The following is a 21732-nucleotide window of genomic DNA, read 5'->3' on the forward strand; positions in this document are numbered from 1 at the left end:
CTAATAAATGCAAAACATGCAAGGCTGGCTGTTAAATATATAATGCGTTATATTTCCATTGGTAGTACAGTGGTCTGTACATTTAACAGTAATCAAATGTATTTTTTAGAAGTAATGAATGCAAAAATCACGGTATGGATTTTTTTTTCATATAACGGTGTATTTCCGTTATCAGTACAATTTTTAATGCATTTAACAGTGACAAAATGTATTTTTTACAAGAAATACATGCACAAATTATTGTTTCGGCTGATATATATATTTACGGTGTTTCACTGTCAGATAAACTGAATATAACCTATTTACAATTTACGGTCTCTTACTGTTGTGATTTAACAGTTTTTCACTGTAAAATTCACTGACTTTTTTTACAGTGCACCTACATCTGTCAAAACATACCCCACTTATCTGTAGACCACATTATTGTAACATGTGTCTTCATGCATTTACTTCAAATTAAATGTATCTATGTACCTTGGCTAGTGCATAATATATCATTTAAATGGCTTGCTCAAACCTTGTACAGTCGACATAAATCAATAACTGTAGACACACACACACACAGTATATTGACATACTGTACTTACATGAAATATTGATGAATAAATACATAAAAAAGCTAATGTTCTGGTAAATACACAAGTGATACCATATGAGCTGAATGGATACCTCTAAGTGTGTCACAGTGAATGTATTTACAGGCATTTTAAATAAAGTGTATATTTTATAAAGGTTAATGTGTTATGTCTGGACAAGAAACTGACAGACGGTCAAAAAAACACTGCTGTCTGATAATCTTCAAATGTGGTGAAGCTCCCCGCCACCAGGAGACTACTTTGTCAGGAAGAGAGCAGTCGGCAGCTCTGGGAGACAAACCTTTAGTTAACCCCAATTGAGCCAGCGCAACCCCCGGTGGCGGGAGTCACAGCGGGCATGTGGAATTCTGTGTCTTACCTCTGTAACTTCAGCAACAAAAAGTTTACCGATCCGTTGGGTTGTCAGGGCAGTCCCCTGGGATCAGACCAGCAGAGGTGGGGTTTGTGCTTGCTGAATTTGAGTTGCTACAGCTAACCGCTAACTGAAGGTCTGTCTCCTGGCGTAGTAGTTTCCTGGACGAAAAGAGGGCAAAATGAAAACGTAAGTTGTTTTCTCGTTTCTGCCTCTTTGGATTTAAAGCAATAAACAAACTATCAAAGCATACATGTTGGACTGAGGACAGACTGGATGCTACAGTGACTCACAATGGTATTACAAGAAAGGATGTTTTATGTTTTAAACTCAAATGGCCAAAACGTACTACTCTTTTGAACGTTTGTTTTTTTATTCCACACCCAAAATCAGATTTTCTTTCTTCTTCTACACATTTTCAACATGTTTGTATTTCCATTACAGCCCCTAATCGCCGTCCGGGCAACGTGTCATGGAAGGCTGATGGCTCATCTGTAATGGTGAGGTGGGATCACGTGAAGGCCATGCACAATGAGTCAGCAGTACTGGGCTACAAAGTGAGTGTTGTCTGACCAGAAGTGTGTGCGTGGGTATGTTTGTCTGCATGTAATGTGGCACATAAAAGACAATCACTCTCTAAAAGGGCTCTCCCAGGTAGTATTTTTCTTAAGTGTGGACTTAAGGCAATGACTCTTAAACTCTGGACAGACTGTAGTGACAAAAGTGAAGACTTGAGAGACAGCAATGACACGTGACGTCCTTAAAACATGACATGAGACTCGTGTGCTAAAATATTCAGGTCTTACAGTTTCACTTGATAAAATTCTGGAACAATAAATCATTAAGTCAGTACCAAGCAAGACTAGCATAACTGCACACCTTGAATGTTAACGTATTAGTTCTAATAGGACTCGGCCTACATTATGTAAAAATCACTAATTGCACAGGAATTAGTTGAGTAAACTGTTGAGACCAAGAGGCAACCTCTGGGTCTGAAAAGTGAAGCCATTGCTAAAGTGTCTTAAACTTGCATTCTCTCTAATGTCCATCAGGGGGCGACTCCTCTGGTTGTATAGAAGTCTATGAGAAAATGACTTCTCTCTTGATTTATTACCTCAGTAAACATTGTAAACATGAGTTTATGGTCTCAATCTCTAGTCTCAAGTCTTCTTCAATACAGCATGATGTTCATTTAGTAAATTATGGTCCATTTAGAGTCAAATAGACCATAAAGCAAGGGATGCTTTAGGCTACACAGTGATTACATTACATTACAGTCATTTAGGAGACGCTTTTATCCAAAGCGACATACAATTCAGTATCTATCTACACACCGTAGACGCAGCTACGGGAGCAATTTTGGGGTTAAGTGTCTTGCTCAAGGACACATTGACATGAGACTAGCAGAGCAGGGGATCGAACCGCCGACCCTCTGATTGAAAGATGCTCTCCAATTAGCCACGGTCACCCCATAACCCAGTGATTGACAGGTCGCTACCGCGGCATTGTCCGGTTTAGGAGTTGTCCGTGTTTTACAGTGTTTTCAGTTCATTACAGTTACTTGTAGCGTACGGTTGTACTTAGCTCCACTCTCTCGTGTCACATGGTTGCAAAAAAACAAGATGGCAACAAATGATGGTTCATGCTGTGTTGCTTTAACATATAGCATTCAGAGACTTGTAAGGTGACATGGTCCCAGACGACTTAAAGATAGAAATGCACCGATCAATTGGCTTCCGATTGATGTGTCTATGACACTTGCTCAAAACAACTGTCAGACCAAAAAACAGCATAAATCAGAGTGAAGATCTATAGAGGGCTCTATGCAGCCTGATGTTACATTATTAACAATGGACACACAAATGTAGCTGTCAAGTTCATGTGATGATTATGTTAAGAGGCTTAATAATAACCACCCTCATGTAATTCGGCATGAGTACACACACACACACACACGCTGCCTGATGTTTTGTCCGATCACAATGTGCCTAATCTGCTCTACGTGGGAGATATAAGAAGCAATAAAGAGGCAGTATAACAAAATCAAAGATCATGTTGATGAGCCTTGTACCAGCTTATGCATGACCATCAAAAGATAACAGCTGTAACAATGATCCTTTGATTCTAACACAAACTGTTTCAGTAGCAGTGCCCAAGTCACAGAAAAACACCGTCAGCAACATTGTGAATTCTGAACTGATGAAAAGTGTAAAAATGCACATTGAGGTCTGAACTTAAATCTGGACCTGCTGTGTTCTGTGTGTCAGGTTCTTTACAAACATGAGGGCCAGAACTCTCTGAAGGTTCTGGACAAGACCAAGACGTCCATGAGCCTGCCGCTGCCAAAAGACAACGGCTATGTGGTGTTGGAGATCCGGTCCTGGGGAGAAGGAGGGGATGGGCCAGCACACGAGATTATTGTGTCCCGGGACTCAGGTGAGGAACTGAGAAGCACACACCGAAGCTTTCTCTGAGGGACAGTGATGTTTTGGAGGAATAAGCAGAGTACAATAGACATTGAGGTACAAATGAAGTGAACACAAACCGTACGTTTATTATTAATAGCTGACGTGCAGCTTGTTAATGACTGCTGGTCAACATAGTATTCATGGGCCACCGTCAGATTTCATTCCTTTGTATCTGACATCTGACAAAAGTCAAAACATGTCAATAAGATCAACAATATTGTGAATTTGGCTGATTAAAACACAGTATAGGGGATAACAGAGAGCAGGAGGGGTCAAACATGCACACTGTACGAGCAGTCTGTGCGTACAGGTTTATCACAAAAGATGAACAAAAGAACAGAAAAGAAGAATTTATTACATAATTACACGATTATGTAAAGATTTCTGGGTTTTATGTTCTAATATTGATGAGTGTTGTCACAACTCCATAATTTAATGACATCTAATAAGACTTTTTAGTAATAGGTTATATGCCGTGCTCTTAAAGGAAGTAACCCCTCCTCAGAGACCAAGGCCGTGCTAACTTATTGATTGGAACATTAGGATATCTATTATTTGGATCATAAACATGTCAGCAGTATCTAAAACAAATATGGGAGAGTGAGAGTTTATTATGGTTTGACATTTAAGGTACTTTGGTTATAAAGGTAAGGTCAAGAGGACGAAATGAGGCTTTTGATAGCTGACTTTGTGAAATATTAAATTTTTTTAAATGTCCAAACACAAGCAGTAGTACAACAACTTAAAGCCTTTAACCTAAATCAAACAGTCCAATATTGGCAACATTTTGATTTAAATGTTGAACTCCCTCACCAGACATTTGATGCCACCTTACTTGACTGTTTTTCATACTTTAGTGCTACAGATACGTATCGGTGGGTACCAAATGACCCCTTGTTAGTAAACATGATGAGACAGATTTTGAAATACAACTTTCCCTAAATATGTCCAGTCATAAGTGTTTCTTCAGCAAGTTAAAATTGACCGCTAGCAAACACTGGCCGACTTCTAGACGCTAACACAGTAGGGTGCTGCAGGGAAAAAAGCCAATTTCTTCCTTTTGGATTTTTGCAGAAAAATAGCTCTGTGGCGAACACAAGTTTTTGATGCTTAAACGTTTTGTTCAGCAGAAAAGGCTGAAGGCGGACTATTGGGCGTGATGGCGTTTTGTAGCCTCTTTTAGCCACTTGTTAGCAACCGCTTGCCACTTGAAATTCACTGGAGGGGTATCTGCCATATTTTATAACGTAGAACAGAGCTCATAAATTACTTCAGCTTGTGTTAACCACAGACCTTATTTCAGGCATCTAACCAAAAACTCTATTTTTAAAAACCTATTGACTTCAAGATGAGGGAATCGGAAAAATTCTAACTCATTTGCGGGATTTAGGTCTCATTCCTGCCCCATTATATGGCTAGACTTGTACACACCTGATAGAGAAACCAAGTGTGCGAAGAGAAACCGACGCCATATACATCCTGCAAAATGAGCTGCTGTTCCAGCTCTGGCAATAGCTGCCTGCACTGCAAAGCAACCCAAAAGTCATTTAAAAAAAACAGAGATGAAGAGAAAATACACCTTATTAGCTTTTGCTAACCGCATTCAAAGGCTCACAGTTAGCAGTAAGGCTAAACTATCAGCAACATTTCTCTCCATCTCTCTAATAGTTTAGCCTTATGCATGAGCCGTGAGCTCACCGCTGCGACGCAGCAGCCGTGATGGCTAACTAGTATTAGCAGAAGGCTAAGCTAAACTTTTGACTACATTTTCTCTCCATCTCTGAAACGTTTCCCCAATATTATAGCTCGCTAGTCTTGAATCAGTTTTTCCTCTCAAACGCGTGATAAAGTTAGAGCCATGCTCCTTTGATTTACAGCAAGATGACATTTTCGATGTGTAACTTCAGCCCACTACTCTGAGGTGATTCGTCTTTGCTTTGTTTTGCTTCCAGCCAACACTGTGATGTAATCGTGATGTCAGCAGCAAAAGGGTCTATTGAGTTTCAAACACCAGCCCTATTAACGTACAGTGTTAACTGGGACACATTTGAACCTGTTAGTTTACCGATTAAGAGTATGAAATGCTGGAAATATTCATGTTACATTCAGAAATGTTACGTCATGTTAAATTGACTTGGTACATACTGTCTCTCACACAGGAACTGGTATGATGGTGCAGAACGAGGCCTCCTCCACTCTGTCCAGTCAACCTCTCCACCTCCTCACCGGCTTGCTTCTACTCACTCTTGTGTCGTTGGCTGGCCTGTGATCTCAGCCGATCCGTGGACTTTTTGCTTTGAATGGCTTGAAGCTAAAGCTGTCCTGTGTCTCAGCCTGTGTTTGGGGTTGGGGTGGGTTCAGGTGGTCGGGGAAGATTGTAGCACTGCAGGGATTGAATGGGTGGGTGAGGAAGGAAGGGTTTCAGTTTACATTTTTTTATTTTTTATTTTTATTATTTAAAAAAATAAAAATAAAAACAAAGAGGGTCTTTTTTTAAGTCTGGATGGATTGAAAGGGTTGAGGGAGCAGGGAATCCCTGTTTGGTTGTGTATTTATGTACCAGTGTCAGTAAAACCATGCCTTATCGGGACCATCACATATGTGGCTGACGCGTCTCATACACTCGTCCTCCGAACTGTAGCTGGCGAGATACAGACTTCAGGTGTACATTTTTCATAGAATAAATGATGTGTATAACTTGTGTACATACAGTGCAGTCTTACATGGGATGGGTGTCTGCCTGTTTTGTCCACTCTGAGAGCAACTTGACTGATAAGTGTCTGTTTTCTGAACGGTTGTGGGTGGTGTACAGAGCTGTAAAGGTCCGCATCTACAATATTAAGCTCCTCATGCATTTTTCACTGCTTGGTAAGTACTGTCATAATGGACCCTTCGCTAAGTCCTGTCCCTCAACCACAGTTTAGCCAATCATAACGTAGCTTTAGCTAGCTCTGACAATTATCTGTCTCTGCTCCACAGACTCTCATCAGTGGTTTCAGATGTTCTTCATGTTCAGGTTGCTTAAGTGGATTTGGAGCTCGTCATGGGGAAACATGTAATAGTGATACTGCAGTTAGTGACAGTGTGGGCTCCATGGTGGCTCGGACGGCTTGACGTAGCAGCAGGGGGCGGTGCTTAGCAAAGGGTCAATTGTAAAGTCAGTGTTCCCCATTTTGTGAAAAACATGGAATTTCATAATACAGCTTATCATGTACACTTCAAATTATGTACACTGTTAACATGAAACTCATAATTTTCAATGTAAGCATTTGTGTCAGGATACAACATTGCTTTGTTTTTCCACAACTCCCCTAAAAAGCAGCATTCCATTGTTGAACTTATGTCTTGTTGCTCACAGTGTGAACACAGAATCAGTCACTCATTGAAGCACTGAAGAACTTTTTATCATTGATTTTCAGCTCCTGCTAATGTCTTTATGCTTGTTTGTGTTTTGTCTTAGCTGTAATTATGGAAAGCTACATAAAAACGTCACCGGTCCAAATGAATGTTTACATTTTATATTTCTTATGTCTCATTTTGGGGTTTGTCAAAATGGATGAATTCTTTGCTCACATTTTTTTGTGCCTGCATTGTTTGAATAATTTCGACGACGATGTAAAAATGCCTCTGTTCAGTGTTAATTGTGTTTATTGCAGCTGCTTTTATGCTGGTAGGTTAACATGATTGGATTAGCCACCGCTAGAGATGAAAGAGTTGGTCGCCAAAGTTATCAGAGAATAGTTAATGTGTCATATATCGTTCTCATTGTAATCCTGTCAGCATCTTATCAGCTCTTATGTAACATGTACAGTTATCCTGTCCTGGTCAGCATGTGAAAGATAGACATGAAGTCTATCTCTTTTGTTCTCTGTTATATAATAGCCATGTTTTAGTTTCACTAGCTCAGGCTATCTCAAATCTTAACAACATACAGCATGAAAGTTCAGTCTTGACCCTGGAAACAGTCTTAGGGCTGGTTCACACATAAAAGGTCCGGTTCCAGAAGCGGACCAGTTCTCTAACTGGTGTACAAATGCAAAACTCAAACGGTCCAGAAATTGTTCATAAAAATCATGTGGTCGAAATGGTGTTCCATTATTGGTCATACAGTTGACTTGTATTGACCCGTATGACTCAGCAGTAGCCTCGACACATGTGATGTGCTTTCCTACACTGAGTGGACGAAGCAAAGTTCTTACATTTTACCCATTTAGCGACTTGCTAGCCAGCTAGCTAGCTTCCTTGCAAATTTCCCCAGAATTGAACCGCTCCAATTGACAGCGGTCCAAGACCACCCCTTCGAGGGGGATCAGAAAGCGGTTGTTTGGTCTGCAGAGGTGTTCGAATCCGCTGTCCACACCAACCCAAACAAACCGCACCAATGGGACGAACGCTCCAGGGTTCGGTTCCACTAGACCCAACGCGGCTGTGATGTGTTAAAGATTGAACTCAAAGTCCGCTTACTAGTTTCAGCTGCTACTCATACTTTTCCTCAGGGCATGTAGTTTGCTTAAACTCCATCCACTAAGGAAAACCGAGAGGTTGAAAGCTCTGGAAAAAAACTAGGAAGTGTTTCAGGTCAACTGCTCCAAAGTCAAAGCATCAGGAGTTGGTGAATCATTGTAGAAACCACAGGATTCATCCTGAAGATACAGATTCACCAGTTTGTTTTCTGCTCTGTATGGATGGGCTATTCTTACACTCACTCAAGAAGACTAAATAAATGTTTTGAAAATGACAAAATCATTGTGTGAACAAGCTTGTGAATTAAATTGGAAGGAACTCTAAATAGGTGATCCAAAGGAGCTCACAAGCCTAAATATTTCAATGGTCTGGACAACCAAAACCTTTTTGTGTTACTTTACTTTTACTTTTTTTGCCTTCATGAACTAAGAATGAATACTTGATTGATGTTTTCTATTTTGTCAGGAAAATGTAACTTTTCATCACATGCTTTATACTTTTAATCATTTAATTTACATTAGTTTGGGTAAAATTAAAAACAATATATTAGGCATTTGTATGAATACTGTAAAGCAAAATATCACAAATGTCAAAACACGTACACCTAGAATAACACTTTGTAGGCTATTAGCTGTAGACAGTCATTATGATTATTAGTTTCATGATCTTGAACTGAAGTTTAAATTTGGGTTAGACCAATATACGAGAAATCACCATCACTGTCTTTCACTCAGAAATGCTGAGCCTCACACACCTGCTTCACCTCTGCACTAGACCAGAAGGTGGAGATGCTTTCAGAGCCGCTGAATGATGTCCTGTTCATTGTGTTTTACTATGTACAAAGTTTTTTCCCAATGCCTTTAGTATTCATTGAAGAGCCATACAGTCATTTCACCGTGTCTCTGAGCCCAGTTGCTGAATGTTCTGGCGGACTGACTGGTCTCATCACTCACTTAAGGTGGTAACAGCGAGTCTGTTTTGTATGGCTTGGCTGAATGCACTGGATAATGTAGTCCTTGGGCTTTTTCATAATTGTGATTGAATGGCAACGTGAGGGAGGGGTGGGAGGGAGGGGTGCTACTTGTACATATGATTTCAAATAAACACTTTGGGATTGTATTTGAGTAACTTGTGTTTTTATTACATTCAATGGATTAACTTCCAATATACACTGGAGCAGATGGTTGTTGTTGAGGGTAACCATAGACTTTATAGAAGAAGGAGACGTAGTCACAGTGACGTCGCCCATTGGTTTGTGCACTGCAGTTTTGAAACCTCGAGTTCGCCAATTTTGTCCATTGCCATCTTGGTTTTTTTTGCGAACAGAAGTGACACGAGAGGATGGAGTAAAGTACAACCGAGTGAAAGATATTTTATGGCAAACAAAATGTTGCAATTAACTTTAATAAATTGAAAACACACTGAGAAAAAGTTAAAGTTCTAAAATGAAAACACGGACAAGCCTTGATCCGATGACATGACCCGCCCTACTTTACCTCTAATTGGCTCTGATATTCTTACACTAACCCTAATTTATTTCACTCCTAATCCCTAAACCTAACTAATCCAACCTGCTGAGGTAACAGTTAATAGCCAATCAGACGCAGAGTAGGGCGAGTCATGCCTTTTCCATAGCATGATTCATGATTTAGCTGACTGGACATGGGTAGCCCCGCCCCTAAAACATACCCTGCTTTATGGTCTGTTTGACTCTAAATGGACCATAATTTACTAAATGAACATCATGCTGTATTGAAGAAGACTTGAAACTAGAGATTGAGACCATAAACTCATGTTTACAATGTTTACTGAGGTAATAGATCAAGAGAGAAGTAGAGTCATTTTCTTATAGACTTCTATACAACCAGAGGAGTCGCCCCCTGATTGACACTAGAGAGAATGCAAGTTTACCGCATCGGCATGCCGCCTGAAACTGATACAAGAGTTTGTCTGGTTACATTTTAACCGGCAAAGTTATTAGCTATCCTAATGTGAGGACCATGAATTTCCACAGCTAATTTCATGGCAAATGTCTCACTACATATAGTCATATACAGTATATTCTAAGCAGGTTTTGAAGATATTATGTGTGTTTACTCTAGAACATTGACAAAATACATTGTACAAACATGTTCAGTGAGTCAAGATCGCAGTTAAATTAAATAGAACCGAGATTTTATTGACAGTGGCACCCTAAAGTCACACCTCTGACTCAGTGGATGTAGACTGTGGGTATAAGTCTTCTTCTCCACTTCCACTATCTTTTTTTTTACAAAGGCAACATCCTGTGCTTTGCACCACCCAAGAGCTTTTCTTAGCGATGATACGACTGTGCAGAAAGGCCTGGCTATGTGAGACTATCCTTTTACTGACGTCCTCAGTGCACAGTTTGCATCAATTCCTGTTGGTGTCAATGTTTAATGGTCCATCAGCAGTTTAAGAGGTTTAAAATGTGTAGACATAGAAAATGAAAAGTTTGACATAAGTTCCAATGGAGCTAATTGAAAATCAACAAAATCGTATTTGATTGCACAAAGTATTCCAGAAAATCCTGTCCACATGGTGGGGTTGCCTCTGTCCAAACACTGAACCAAACCCAGATGATCATTACTCACTAATTATTGCACATTGATTACACTTCACATCACTACCGGAGCTGTGATGTAGAAATTTAACTGATAGCTCATTTCCCAGCATGTCTAATTCCCACATGGCTTCGCCCAGTCTTAACTGGAAGTGGGGTTATTGTGCACGTCAGACAGACTCCCACCACCACCAGCCCTTATCAGCTGCACTTTGCTACCTACTATTAGTCATTAATGAGTAAAATATAAATCTGCCTCGACGCCACCGAGTTCTAGACTCTGCTTCGCTTCCTCTTGAAGAAAGGTAATGAGATCGTTGCCATGTTAGCATTTGTGTCATATACAACTTGCATTTAGCTGCAAGTTGCTTCATGTGTTCATGTGCAAACAATAACGTAATAATAATGTTCTATTTTAAAAAAGGGGAAGAGTGGTTACATTGTACAACTATTATTAGCAGCTGTAGGCCAACAACTGAGAATTATTTTTGTTATTGACTAACTTATGAAATAGTTTTGTTTAATAATCATTAAATTGTTTTGCATATAGAATGTTAAAGAATAGTGCCAAAGTCTTTTTTTATTCTGTCTGAGAAAAAAAGCTGTTTAATTACATATCTACGAAATATAGAAGAAAAAAGAGCAAAGATAAAGTAATAACTGTATCAGCAGTAGCTAAATGATATCTGCTTTTGTTTTTCATGTGTTTTATCATCTCATGTGAATGTTTTATGATCATTCAGAGGTTCACCGCTGCATCAGAAAATCGGTTGGATCTTCAGAGAGCACAATGGGGAAACTCCTGATAGGTGAATACCATTTACACATGTCATGTGTTTAATTCCGTTTACCAGTTATATACACACAAAGACACACACATACATATAAGATGCCAATAACTTTATACAGATATAGTTTACATTTTTCAAAAACTCCAGGAGTGAGACGTAGGAAGACCTCTTCCCTTTACTTCATTTACTCACATTGATTCAGCGATTTGTTTAATCATTCAGTCATAAGTGAATTAAGCCGTTTTAAAAGCTATTTTGAGCATTTACAACAACTGTGCAATTTTTTGCTTAATATTGTATTGTTTAACCATTATTAATCTTGTTAATCTCATGTTTTACAAATTCTAAATGTGTCTATTTGTTCTAATGTCTTATTATATTACATAACTAGTATCTAATCAAGTCGTATCCTAGATTGTAATCTAGCAGACATTTGATATTAAGTAATACAATTGCTCTCAAATGAATAAAATTAATAAAATGACATAATTACTTTTTTCATTAAAACCAAATAATTGAAGTAATCGAATGTTGCCTCCAACATGACTGTTTTAAAGAGGCTGTAGCGGGCTCAGTCTTAAAGCTAGAGAAGATATATATCATATGAAACTACTCCATCTAATGAATCCATTGGTAGCATGTCATGCTAGCTTGTTCGGAAGGGGGCTAAATAACTGGAATGGCCAGTTTCACAGGGGTCCCTTGACCTCTCACCTCAAGATATGTGAATAAAAATGGGTTTTATGGTTCCTGTGAGTCTCTCCTTTACAGACGAGCCCATTGCGTGATAATCACATGTAGTCTGGGGAGAAAACAAATGTTTTTCATGCAGTATAGATGTGTTTTTCTAAAATGGTGTATTTAAATATTTCTGCATACTGGGGTCCCTCAACAGTCTTGGAATTAAATAACTTGGGTTTGACTGGACAGCTGAGCCTCTTGTGGATCCAATGAGCTCAGTTGTATTCATGTGTTGTGTGATGAAGTCAGTCCTCATAGTAGCCGTTTCATTGTAGTGAGACTACTTTGTGAAACTAGGGTAAATGTCACCTCTAGGATTAAATGATCAAAAATACTCTTGTTTAGCACCAAATCTGTGTTACAAATGGTATCGACCCGAAAAATGCTGCAACAACTTATGAGACATAATAGAGCACGGGAATGGCCTCATATACTTCCATCATAACAGGAATGGCCTCATATACCTCCATTATAATGTAACACTTGAATAGGCGCCTAACCCAAAGCTGCATCAATCAAATTAATCTTCATGATGTACGCATGATCACCTGTCCCCATAAAATAGACAAAAAATGGTCTATGTGGTACTCTTAGGGTTTAAAACGACTAGGTGAATGTATTGGGGTTGTTTCGCAGCGACTTTAATTTGAGTTGCTTGTTGTAGTTGTTCTATTTTTCCTTCCTTGGACGTGTATGTATACATTATATATCACATGGCTATAATGCCAAAGTCTCACATCTTATCTCCTTCTGTTTGTTTTTGTAGCTCTGGGCGTTCTGCTCGTTTTGCACATTGGTAAGCATTAGTTTTGTACAGACATTGACTCTTCCTCACATCGTTTCAATCAAAGTGTCAGAACAAACACAGGTACGTCTCATCACTGTTATCCCACTGTCGTCCCTCAGCCTCATCCAATAGACTGGTGTGCCACATGACCAACTGGGCCCAGTACAGGCCCAGCAGTGCCAAATTCACCCCGGACAACATTGACCCCTTCCTGTGCACACATGTTGTCTACGCTCTGGTCACCATCAACAGCTTCAACCAGATCATCCCCATCGAGTGGAATGATGAGCAGCAGTACATCAGGCTCAACAACCTCAAGAATGTGTGAGTGAACGTGTCTTCAATATCCATATCTACATTAAATTCCCTCCCACAGATGGTCTCCTGTCTGGGTTTTAGACCCAGAACCATTTTCAACACTTCAATGAACATTAGAAACATGTTGAGTCGTCAAGTAAAACCATGTTCTATGTTAAAGAGCAAGGAGGGATATTATATAAATTTCCAACCTCATTAACACATTTTCATAATAAAGGTATAAAAAAAAGGTTAGAAAAAAACCTCATGAGATTCCTTCTGCTTAATAGTTTTCTCAAATTTAGAGCTGATTCAGTAATGGTTATTTAAACCGTCATGAGTCCAAGGCTAACATTAGCATTACTCCATCTCTTCAGGTTTTTTTCTATGTCTGTGATTGTGTCCAATGAGGATAAATGACCAATATCAGTGATGTATTTTAATGAATAAAGGATCAATAAAAACTCAGTAAAAGTCAATGTATTGATCACATGACACAACACAGTAGATCAAATTGATAAATGACATGAATCAAAGAAAGTCAACGTCGACTTTGGTTTCACATCACCTCTTTACGTGGACTTCCTTGTTCTATGATAACGCATAACAGACAAACAATATGTTTCCCTCAAAACGTATTTGACAAGGCAGTTTTGTTGTATGGAAAGATGATTTTTAAGAGACCAGGCTGATTCTTCTAATGGTTGATTGGCAAGTCCAGAAACGTTGTTATTACTTATATATATATATATATATATATGAATGAAATGGATAAACAATACACCCATGGGGTTATGTGTAGCGAGGAAGGGATGTACAGTACCTTGCTGAAGTATTCACCCCCTTGGTTTTTTTCCTATTTTGTTGCTTAACAACCTGGAATTAAAATTGATTTATTTTTGATTTTATGTAATGGATAGCCACAAAAAAAAAGCTTTAAAAAAGTGAAAAATGGTGTTTGCATATGTATTTACCTCTTTTGCTATGAAGCCCCTAAAAAAGATCTGGTGCTACCAATCTCAATATAATATGTAGAGTGTAAAATATGCCATTACTTACAGTTGAATATGGCCAGGGTAAAATTACAATCAGATTAAAAAAAAATATGTGGAGGTAAGGTTTGTCAGAATCAGAAACAATCCCAAGTTCCTGCACAGCTCCTGAGATAAAAGTCTGCAACAAAGAACCATCATCATAAGTCCTATCATTTTCAAACGAAATAAATCAGCCAGACCAGCGAGTTAAGTGGAGAAGTACAATGCCATCAGTATAAGTTTGACCGTAAACTTTGTGTTGTTTGTTGATGTGGGGATTACAGTTAAGATCTCTCTCTCTCTCTCTCTCTCTCTCTCTCTCTCTCTCTCTCTCTCTCTCTCTCTCTATTAGTAATCCTGCTCTGAAGACTCTTCTGTCTGTCGGAGGAACAGTCAATGGATTGAGTCCGTGAGTTCCTCCATGTCCTTCACACACATTCAACACAGAGGTCAGGCACCTCCCTCTGCCGCTGTATCACAACAATAGAGGTCGATTAAATAGAGATCTGTCTTTATACATCCCACCAGGTTCATCGCCGTGGTCGCCAGGCCTGAGGGCCGCGCAGCCTTCATCAGGTCGGCCATCAGTTACCTCCGCACCCATAACTTTGACGGGCTGAACTTGGCCTGGGAATATCCTGGACACAATGGCAGCCCACAGCAGGACAAGGAGAGGTTCACTCTGCTGGTCACGGTTAGTCATACACAAATTACACACCGAGTGACTGAACAAACAAAGTGCTGTGGGATGTCTCCATCAAAACCTGTGGTGTTGTAGTGGGAGATGCACAGAAACAATCAGATGTGGAGGACCTGAGCTCTTTTGGTTCATTCTACAGGAACTTTCCAAAGCCTTTGAGGACGACGCCAAGGACAACAGGAAGACTCAGCTGCTGCTGTCAGCCAATGTGGCTTCTTTCCTTCCCACCATCGACAGAGCCTACGAGGTCAATAAGATCGCAGAGTGAGTTTGATTTCAGCGGACTGCTGTTTCTCACCAGTGCGATGCGAAAATGAGAGGCAGGAATTCTGAGAATTCGTATGGGAATGTTCTATTTTACTATGCACACAGGGTCTTCTCCCAGTCTTTTAGTTAGCTAAGCTAACTGACCAGCTGTTGGCTGTAAACTAACCGCAACTTCTACAAGTTTGCTGAAATCTAAGTTTGTCTGTTTATTTTCGTTTCCTTGCACGAATGTTCTGCAGGGGTATGCTAGCTTTATATATATATATATATATATATATATATATTTTTTTTTTTATTTCCGTGTCAATTTTTTGGATGTAGATCCGTGCTTGGTGTGAAACAGCTTTTACTGTTAAACTAAATGAATTGCATGTACTTTTTTACTACGTCCTCCAACGGTGAAACTTCTCCTTCTGCTGATCTAAAATGAAACCTTTTAAAATCAACAGTCCCCTTGACTTCATCAATGTCATGACCTATGACTACCATGGACACTGGGAGGCAGCTACTGGACACAACAGCCCACTGTACCGCAGCTCTGTGGACTCCGGCTCACACATTCATCACAACATTGTAAGACACACACAAACTCCAAACTACACACACTCTTTGACAGTATGTTAGTTAGAGTGTTTATTTATTGTTTATTAATTGTCCAAAATGCAGTTTAAGAGGTTTTATCTCACTGATGAGAACGACGTTTCGCGTTGCTACGCTAAATATGGTTTTCAGAAAGCCTTTTCCACTTACAGCTGCTTTAACAGATTGTTTTCTATCCAGCATGTGAATGTAAGCCCCTCCCCCTTTTGGCTCCTGTTTGGTCTCCACAAATTCTGACCTATAAACCTGAACTATTAGCTGAAAGCTGCAGAGTTTATTCACAGTTGGATCGACAATACAGGCAAACCTTTTACATTCCAGGGAGGCATCTGATCCAATGTCAATAATACTGAGTTTTATGCTGTCGTATATATCTCCTTTTTGTTAGAACTCTTCCATCTCTCACTGGCTGGCTCTGGGAGCACCAGCAGACAAGCTGCTGCTGGGTTTCCCCACCTACGGCCGAACCTACCGCCTTACCACCGGTGCTACTGGCCTGGGAGCACCATCTAACGGTCCAGCAGATGCCGGACCCTACACTCGCACTGCCGGCTTCTGGTCCTTCTATGAGGTACTGCGCAGTCAATGTTCAGTTGACTTTGAAAAGCCTAAATACAGAACACAAAGTATTGTGGTTACTGCTGCTACATGACTCAACATCAACAGGACTTGTAGTCATCTACATTTGATCAAGAAGAACATGGTGCTAAACAACTGAGCACCTAAACACATCCAAAATTTGAAATAAATTGATTTTATCAGTAAAGATGGTAAACTTAACTAAGAGTATCGCCATCTCAAAGCCCCGTGCTCGTGTCTGATCTAACTCTGCTATGTTTATGTGTTACCAGATCTGTGACTTCACCTCCAGTGCTACTGCTGAATGGATCCCTGAACAGGAGGTTCCCTACGCCACCTATGGAAGTGCCTGGGTGGGCTATGATGACCAGAGCAGCTATTCTTCCAAGGTAACCAAGAGCTCCACTATTATATGTAGTTATAATGACACTGGAGAAATTACCACTCACGTGATCTGTGATCAAATGTTCTAGTAAGGTTGGTGTAGGAGAGCAGTTCTAGGTCTACTTGATATCCCTGTAGCTGCTGTGTGATCCTTTTTGTCTCTGTTGCGCTCGTCTTGTAGGTCCAGTTTATGACTGCCAACAACCTGGGAGGTGCTCATGTGTGGACTCTGGACATGGATGACTTTGGTGGATACTTCTGCGCAGCTGGACCTTATCCTCTCGTCAACCACCTCAGGATGTCAATGGGTAAATACTGTAGCTCAGCTAACTTACAAAGCGGTCTCCTCTCACTGTGATGTCTTTTACACTCGAAAGGATTTTGTTGTTTACAATAGTAATTCCTGATAGTCCATACTGAGCCAAGAGTACATTTGAAGTTAGGTCTCAAGAACTTTATACACATACTTTTTGTATCTATTACACTTAAGTGAAACAAGTACCTTTTCTTAGTTTTTAAGCCAATTGGCCAATCTTTAAGTAAGGTTAACTTTTTTTTATCTAATCTATTGATCGATCAATAGCCCAATCCCAGAAACTTGAAACAATAAAAATTGGCCTTTCAAGTTTTTAATAAAAATGAGTTTAGTGTTTCAGTTTTGGTGCAGTTTGTGGTCAGAGAAGCTTGATTTAGCTTCTGTTTATTCCATTAATGATATTTTTTTCTCCATGTGTGAATATGCAGGCTTCGGCCCTAAGCCCACCACCACCCCAGCCCCCACGACCACCAGGGACCCCATTGCAGACTTCTGCCGTGGCCGCCCCAATGGCCTGTATGTGAACGAAGCTGATAAGACCACCTACTTCCAGTGCTTCCAGGGAAACACGTACCTGCACCGCTGCCAGCCCGGCCTCATCTACTGGGACTCCTGCAAGTGCTGCAACTGGCCCTGAGCCACAGACTGAACTACAAGCACACACCAACAACCAATAAGAAAATTGCTCTTTGTAGCTAGCTCATGGCTTTCTTCAACAAATTAAACAAAATCTACTGACACGATGATTGATTTCCTTTTCATTCTTGTGGAATTTTAATTGCATGATTCAATAAATGTTATACTGCTTCCCTACATTAATCCTTAATTTGATTACTCCAGTGTAAAGTGAAAGTTACACATCCATGATCAGTGTCCACTCCACAATTACACACGCACCTGTATTATATTCTTCTATATGTCTCTCCATAGACATTCCAACTATGGGTGGATTATGAATAAAGTGGCTGCGCTCGGATGAAAACCACGAATAAAATCCATCATTGTGAAGGGCTGTGTTGAGAAACCGACAATCATATGTGGAACTCTTATGCACATAAAAGTAATAAAGTATTCCACAAATATTTCATAAATATCTTATAATATTGTATTGTATTGTGTTATACAAAAAATTAATTGTATGGTATGCCGTTAAAAGTTTGTACTATAGTGAAATAATATTATACATGTTTCAAAAATGCCATTCAAAGTAATATAACATAAAAATGTCATAGCATAGAGTGCCAAAAAATAGTAGGTAATAAAGAATATCAAAGTAAAGTATGCCATAAAAAAAGTCATAAAAAATTAATAGAATTGAAGGAAATATAAAGATGTCATAAAACAAGTCATACCATAATATGCAGACCATAAATATATGAATATATTACATAGCATAGTATCCTAAATAATGTTTTTCATAAAAAATTGCCCTAAAAATGTCAGTATAGTATTCCATTAAAAATTATGTAGGGCTGCAATTTACGATTATTTCCATTATGGATTAATTTTTCTATTTCTTTTGAGATTATCGTTTGGTCTAAAAAACAATCAGAAAACAGTTAGACTTTCAGTTAGACGTTCCCATCCCAGTATATTGAAGTCCAAGGCCATTTCTTATGTCTTTATTTGTCAGTTCAAAACCCAAATATATTCTGTTTGATATGAAAAAAAACAATCAATGACTTTTTTGCATGAAAAATTACTTTAAAGTTACTGCGCATAACTTTTAACTGTTTATGAAACAGTCTCAGTTTAATACTGATGCCTCTATGTGACCTGCATAAGTAAACAAGACCATCAGCGTGAAGATTGCTACATAGTTATTCTTAATGGTGGAGAACTCAGCGCCTGGTAGGAGCAGCTCCTCCTTCACCTCCTTCACCTCCTTCACCTCGCTGCCGTATTGATCGACTTGCTGGAGGGAACCAGAGGGAACAGAAGCAAGACTGATGGGGGCAGATTGTCAGACCCTGCTGCACTAAAATGAGAGAACTTTTTTTTAAAAATCAATTCAAAAGAAAGTTCTTGACAGTAGCTTTAATGATGATTAGGTTATGAAAATAGCTGGTGGTTATTGTTCTGCCGATTGACTAATGGATTAAGTATGTCATATGATTGTCATAGTGTAGTATGCCATACAAATGTCATAACAATTAATTTTCAAAAGTGACAAATGAAAATGAAAAATGTCATGAATGTCAAAATTAACTTTATTTATACAACACTTTTCTTATTGGGGTTACTATGATTTATTTATTTTTTTACCTTTTTATGACATATTTCACCATGACATTTTTTTTACAACTTATAACATAATACATAATGAGATTTTTATTATGAATTATATATATATATATATATATATATATATATATATCAACATTTGTACGTTATGAATCTCAAGAAAACAACACTCTATTTCATATATATGAATCTAAAATCTTAAATTATTATCATCATTATCATTTAAGATGTGACTCAGATACCTAAGGACATCTCTGTAGCTCAACCATTGTTGGACAAATTCGGCCTAAAAAGTTTGAAAACTACAGATTCAACTGATATTGAATTGAACTACAGATTCAACTGATATTGAATTGAATTGAACTACAGATTCAACTGATATTGAATTGAAAACACGAAGACATAACTGATTAGAAGACATCAAAAGAAGATGCCTTAGTTCTACAAAGAAGTTGGATGACGACGGAGATCAACGCTCATTCTAATTATTAAAAAAAAGTAGTGTGGCACAACAAGTCATATGTAGTTCAAGAAAGTACAATAATTGTTGTTTGGTGAGATTTTTGGGACGTGTTGTGTCTGCTGAAGGCTACACCATGGATCCAGCGGAAGTAGCCCCAGTGCAAGCATTAAAGGAGAAGGTGCCAGCGACAGTTCGGGATTTGAGAAAATTGCTCGGATTTCTCTCTTATTACCGAGCATACATACCAAACTTCTCCAGAATAGCAAAGTCTCTCTACCAGATGCTCTCAGCATCTCCTGAGAAAACAGTGCCTGAGGAGTCAAAGAACAAGCGAAAGGGTGTCACCGCTATAAATAAAGGTAATCTTCCACCGAACACTCCCATACACTGGACACACAGTAACCAGGAGACACTGAACTTCCTCATTGATAAACTGATGGAGCCTCCCATCCTGGGGTATCCAGATGTCACGCATCCCTTCGTTCTCCACTGTGATGCCTCCCAAGATGGGTTGGGAGCGGTACTATATCAGAGACAAAATGGCAAGATGGTCGTCATTGGTTATGGCTCAAGAACACTGACTCCACCTGAGAAAAATTATCACCTGCACTCAGGGAAGTTAGAATTCTTAGCACTAAAATGGGCCATATGTGAGCGTTTCCGGGATTATCTGTACCATGCACCTCACTTCATGGTGTACACAGTTAATAACCCCCTGACCTACATCCTTTCAACAGCTAAGCTTAATGCAACAGGTCACAGGTGGGTTGCAGAACTGGCCGACTTTGACTTTTCCATTAAGTACAGACCAGGAAAGCACAATGCAGATGCAGATGGCCTCTCCCGTATGCCATTGGACATAAATTAACTCATGGAACAATGTACAGAGGAAGTGAACCAAGAGGTGATCAGTGCATCTGTTCTGGGAGTTATGATGCAAAAGGACACTCCCCCAGCCTGAGGAACAACGGCTCATGTAGACACACTGAACTTAGTGAGTGATGCAAATTCACCTACTTAAGCCGAACCACTAACACCAGAGCAGATTTGAGAAAGCCAAAAGAGAGACCCTGTCATTGGTCGGGTTCTGCAGTACAAAACAGATAACCAGCTCCCTTCCAGGAAAATTCTTAAAACTGAACCTGCAGATGTAAGAGTCTTACTGAGACAGTGGCAAAAACTGTATATCAATGATAATGGGATTCTCTACAGAAAAGCAGGAGATAAATGCCAGCTTGTCCTACCAAATGAACATCAACAGACAGTGTTTCAAGAGTTGCACAAGGAAATGGGACATCTGGGGGTTGAGAAGACACTAAACTTGATCCGGGACAGATTTTTTTGGGCCTGTATGCATAGTGACACTGAACACTTTGTGACCCGTGTGTGTGAGTGTCTGAAGGCAAAGCGACCACACAAAGAAACTAGAGCCCCTCTGGTATCCATTGTGACCACACGCCCATTTGAGCTAGTCTCAATAGACTTTTTACATTTAGAGTCCTGCAAGCAAGGATTTGAGTACATTTTGGTAGTAATGGATCACTACACTCCTACATAGACCTGCTGTTCAACCTACAGCCAAGTGAGACACAGGAGAGTTATGCAGAATATGTTCAGAACTGGCAAGCCAGAATGCATCAAGCCTATAAGATTACCTCCAAAACAGCTGCTCGAGAAGCTTCCAGAGGCAAAAGAGGGTATGACAAAAGAGTTCATGGGGCTGACCTGCAACCGGGAGGACGAGTGCTTGTTCGTAACCTATCAGAAAGAGGTGGTCCAGGGAAACTGCGATCATATTGGGAAAGTAAAGTTCATGTTGTGAAGAGAAGGAGCAGTGAGAGTCCTGTGTATAAGGTCGTACCAGAGGGAGGAGGCAAAAGTCGTGTGTTACATAGAAACCTCTTACTTCCATGTGATAGCCTGCCTCTAGAGAAACGTGAGACAGACCCAAAACAGGAAAAAAGGGGAAAACGGACACAGACAAGAACAAGGCAACAGCACACAAACGGACAAGTGGACAGTTCAGACAGTGAAAGCAGTGGAAATATTGAGCTGGTGTGCCGAT

General features: G+C 39.6%; 2 protein-coding genes across 2 annotated transcripts in view; both read left to right on the forward strand.

The window, feature by feature from the left end:
• cntn2 (contactin 2) overlaps window positions 1-6119 on the forward strand; it is an 84034-nt gene extending 77915 nt beyond the window's left edge. The window contains exons 21-23 of the mRNA XM_068712648.1: window positions 1393-1505; window positions 3216-3384; window positions 5576-6119. Coding sequence (XP_068568749.1) covers window positions 1393-1505; window positions 3216-3384; window positions 5576-5685 — 392 coding nt within the window. The 3' untranslated portion in view covers window positions 5686-6119. The remainder of the gene's footprint in view (window positions 1-1392; window positions 1506-3215; window positions 3385-5575) is intronic.
• A 4562-nt stretch (window positions 6120-10681) lies between these two features.
• Window positions 10682-17773, forward strand: chia.1 (chitinase, acidic.1). Its single transcript, XM_068712649.1, has 12 exons — window positions 10682-10769; window positions 11208-11273; window positions 12763-12792; window positions 12903-13107; window positions 14467-14523; window positions 14643-14808; window positions 14954-15078; window positions 15531-15654; window positions 16070-16252; window positions 16533-16649; window positions 16826-16952; window positions 17389-17773. Exons 2-12 carry the CDS (start codon window positions 11255-11257, stop codon window positions 17595-17597), a joined length of 1362 nt encoding a protein of 453 aa, XP_068568750.1. The 5' UTR covers window positions 10682-10769; window positions 11208-11254; the 3' UTR covers window positions 17598-17773.
• The last annotated feature ends 3959 nt before the right edge of the window (window positions 17774-21732 follow it).

Source organism: Cebidichthys violaceus, unplaced genomic scaffold, assembly GCF_023349555.1.
Source record: "Cebidichthys violaceus isolate CVI_PGR_0920_01 unplaced genomic scaffold, fCebVio1.0.p SCAF_17, whole genome shotgun sequence".
Lineage (NCBI taxonomy): Eukaryota > Metazoa > Chordata > Actinopteri > Perciformes > Stichaeidae > Cebidichthys > Cebidichthys violaceus.

What these genes read in the sequence shown, in the direction of transcription:
- chia.1 (XM_068712649.1), top strand. An exon ending in GAGGTCAATAAGATCGCAGA is followed by an intron (nt 15,079 to 15,530) that starts GTGAGTTTGATT and finishes TAAAATCAACAG; the next exon opens with TCCCCTTGACTTCATCAATG. An exon ending in CACACATTCATCACAACATT is followed by an intron (nt 15,655 to 16,069) that starts GTAAGACACACA and finishes CCTTTTTGTTAG; the next exon opens with AACTCTTCCATCTCTCACTG.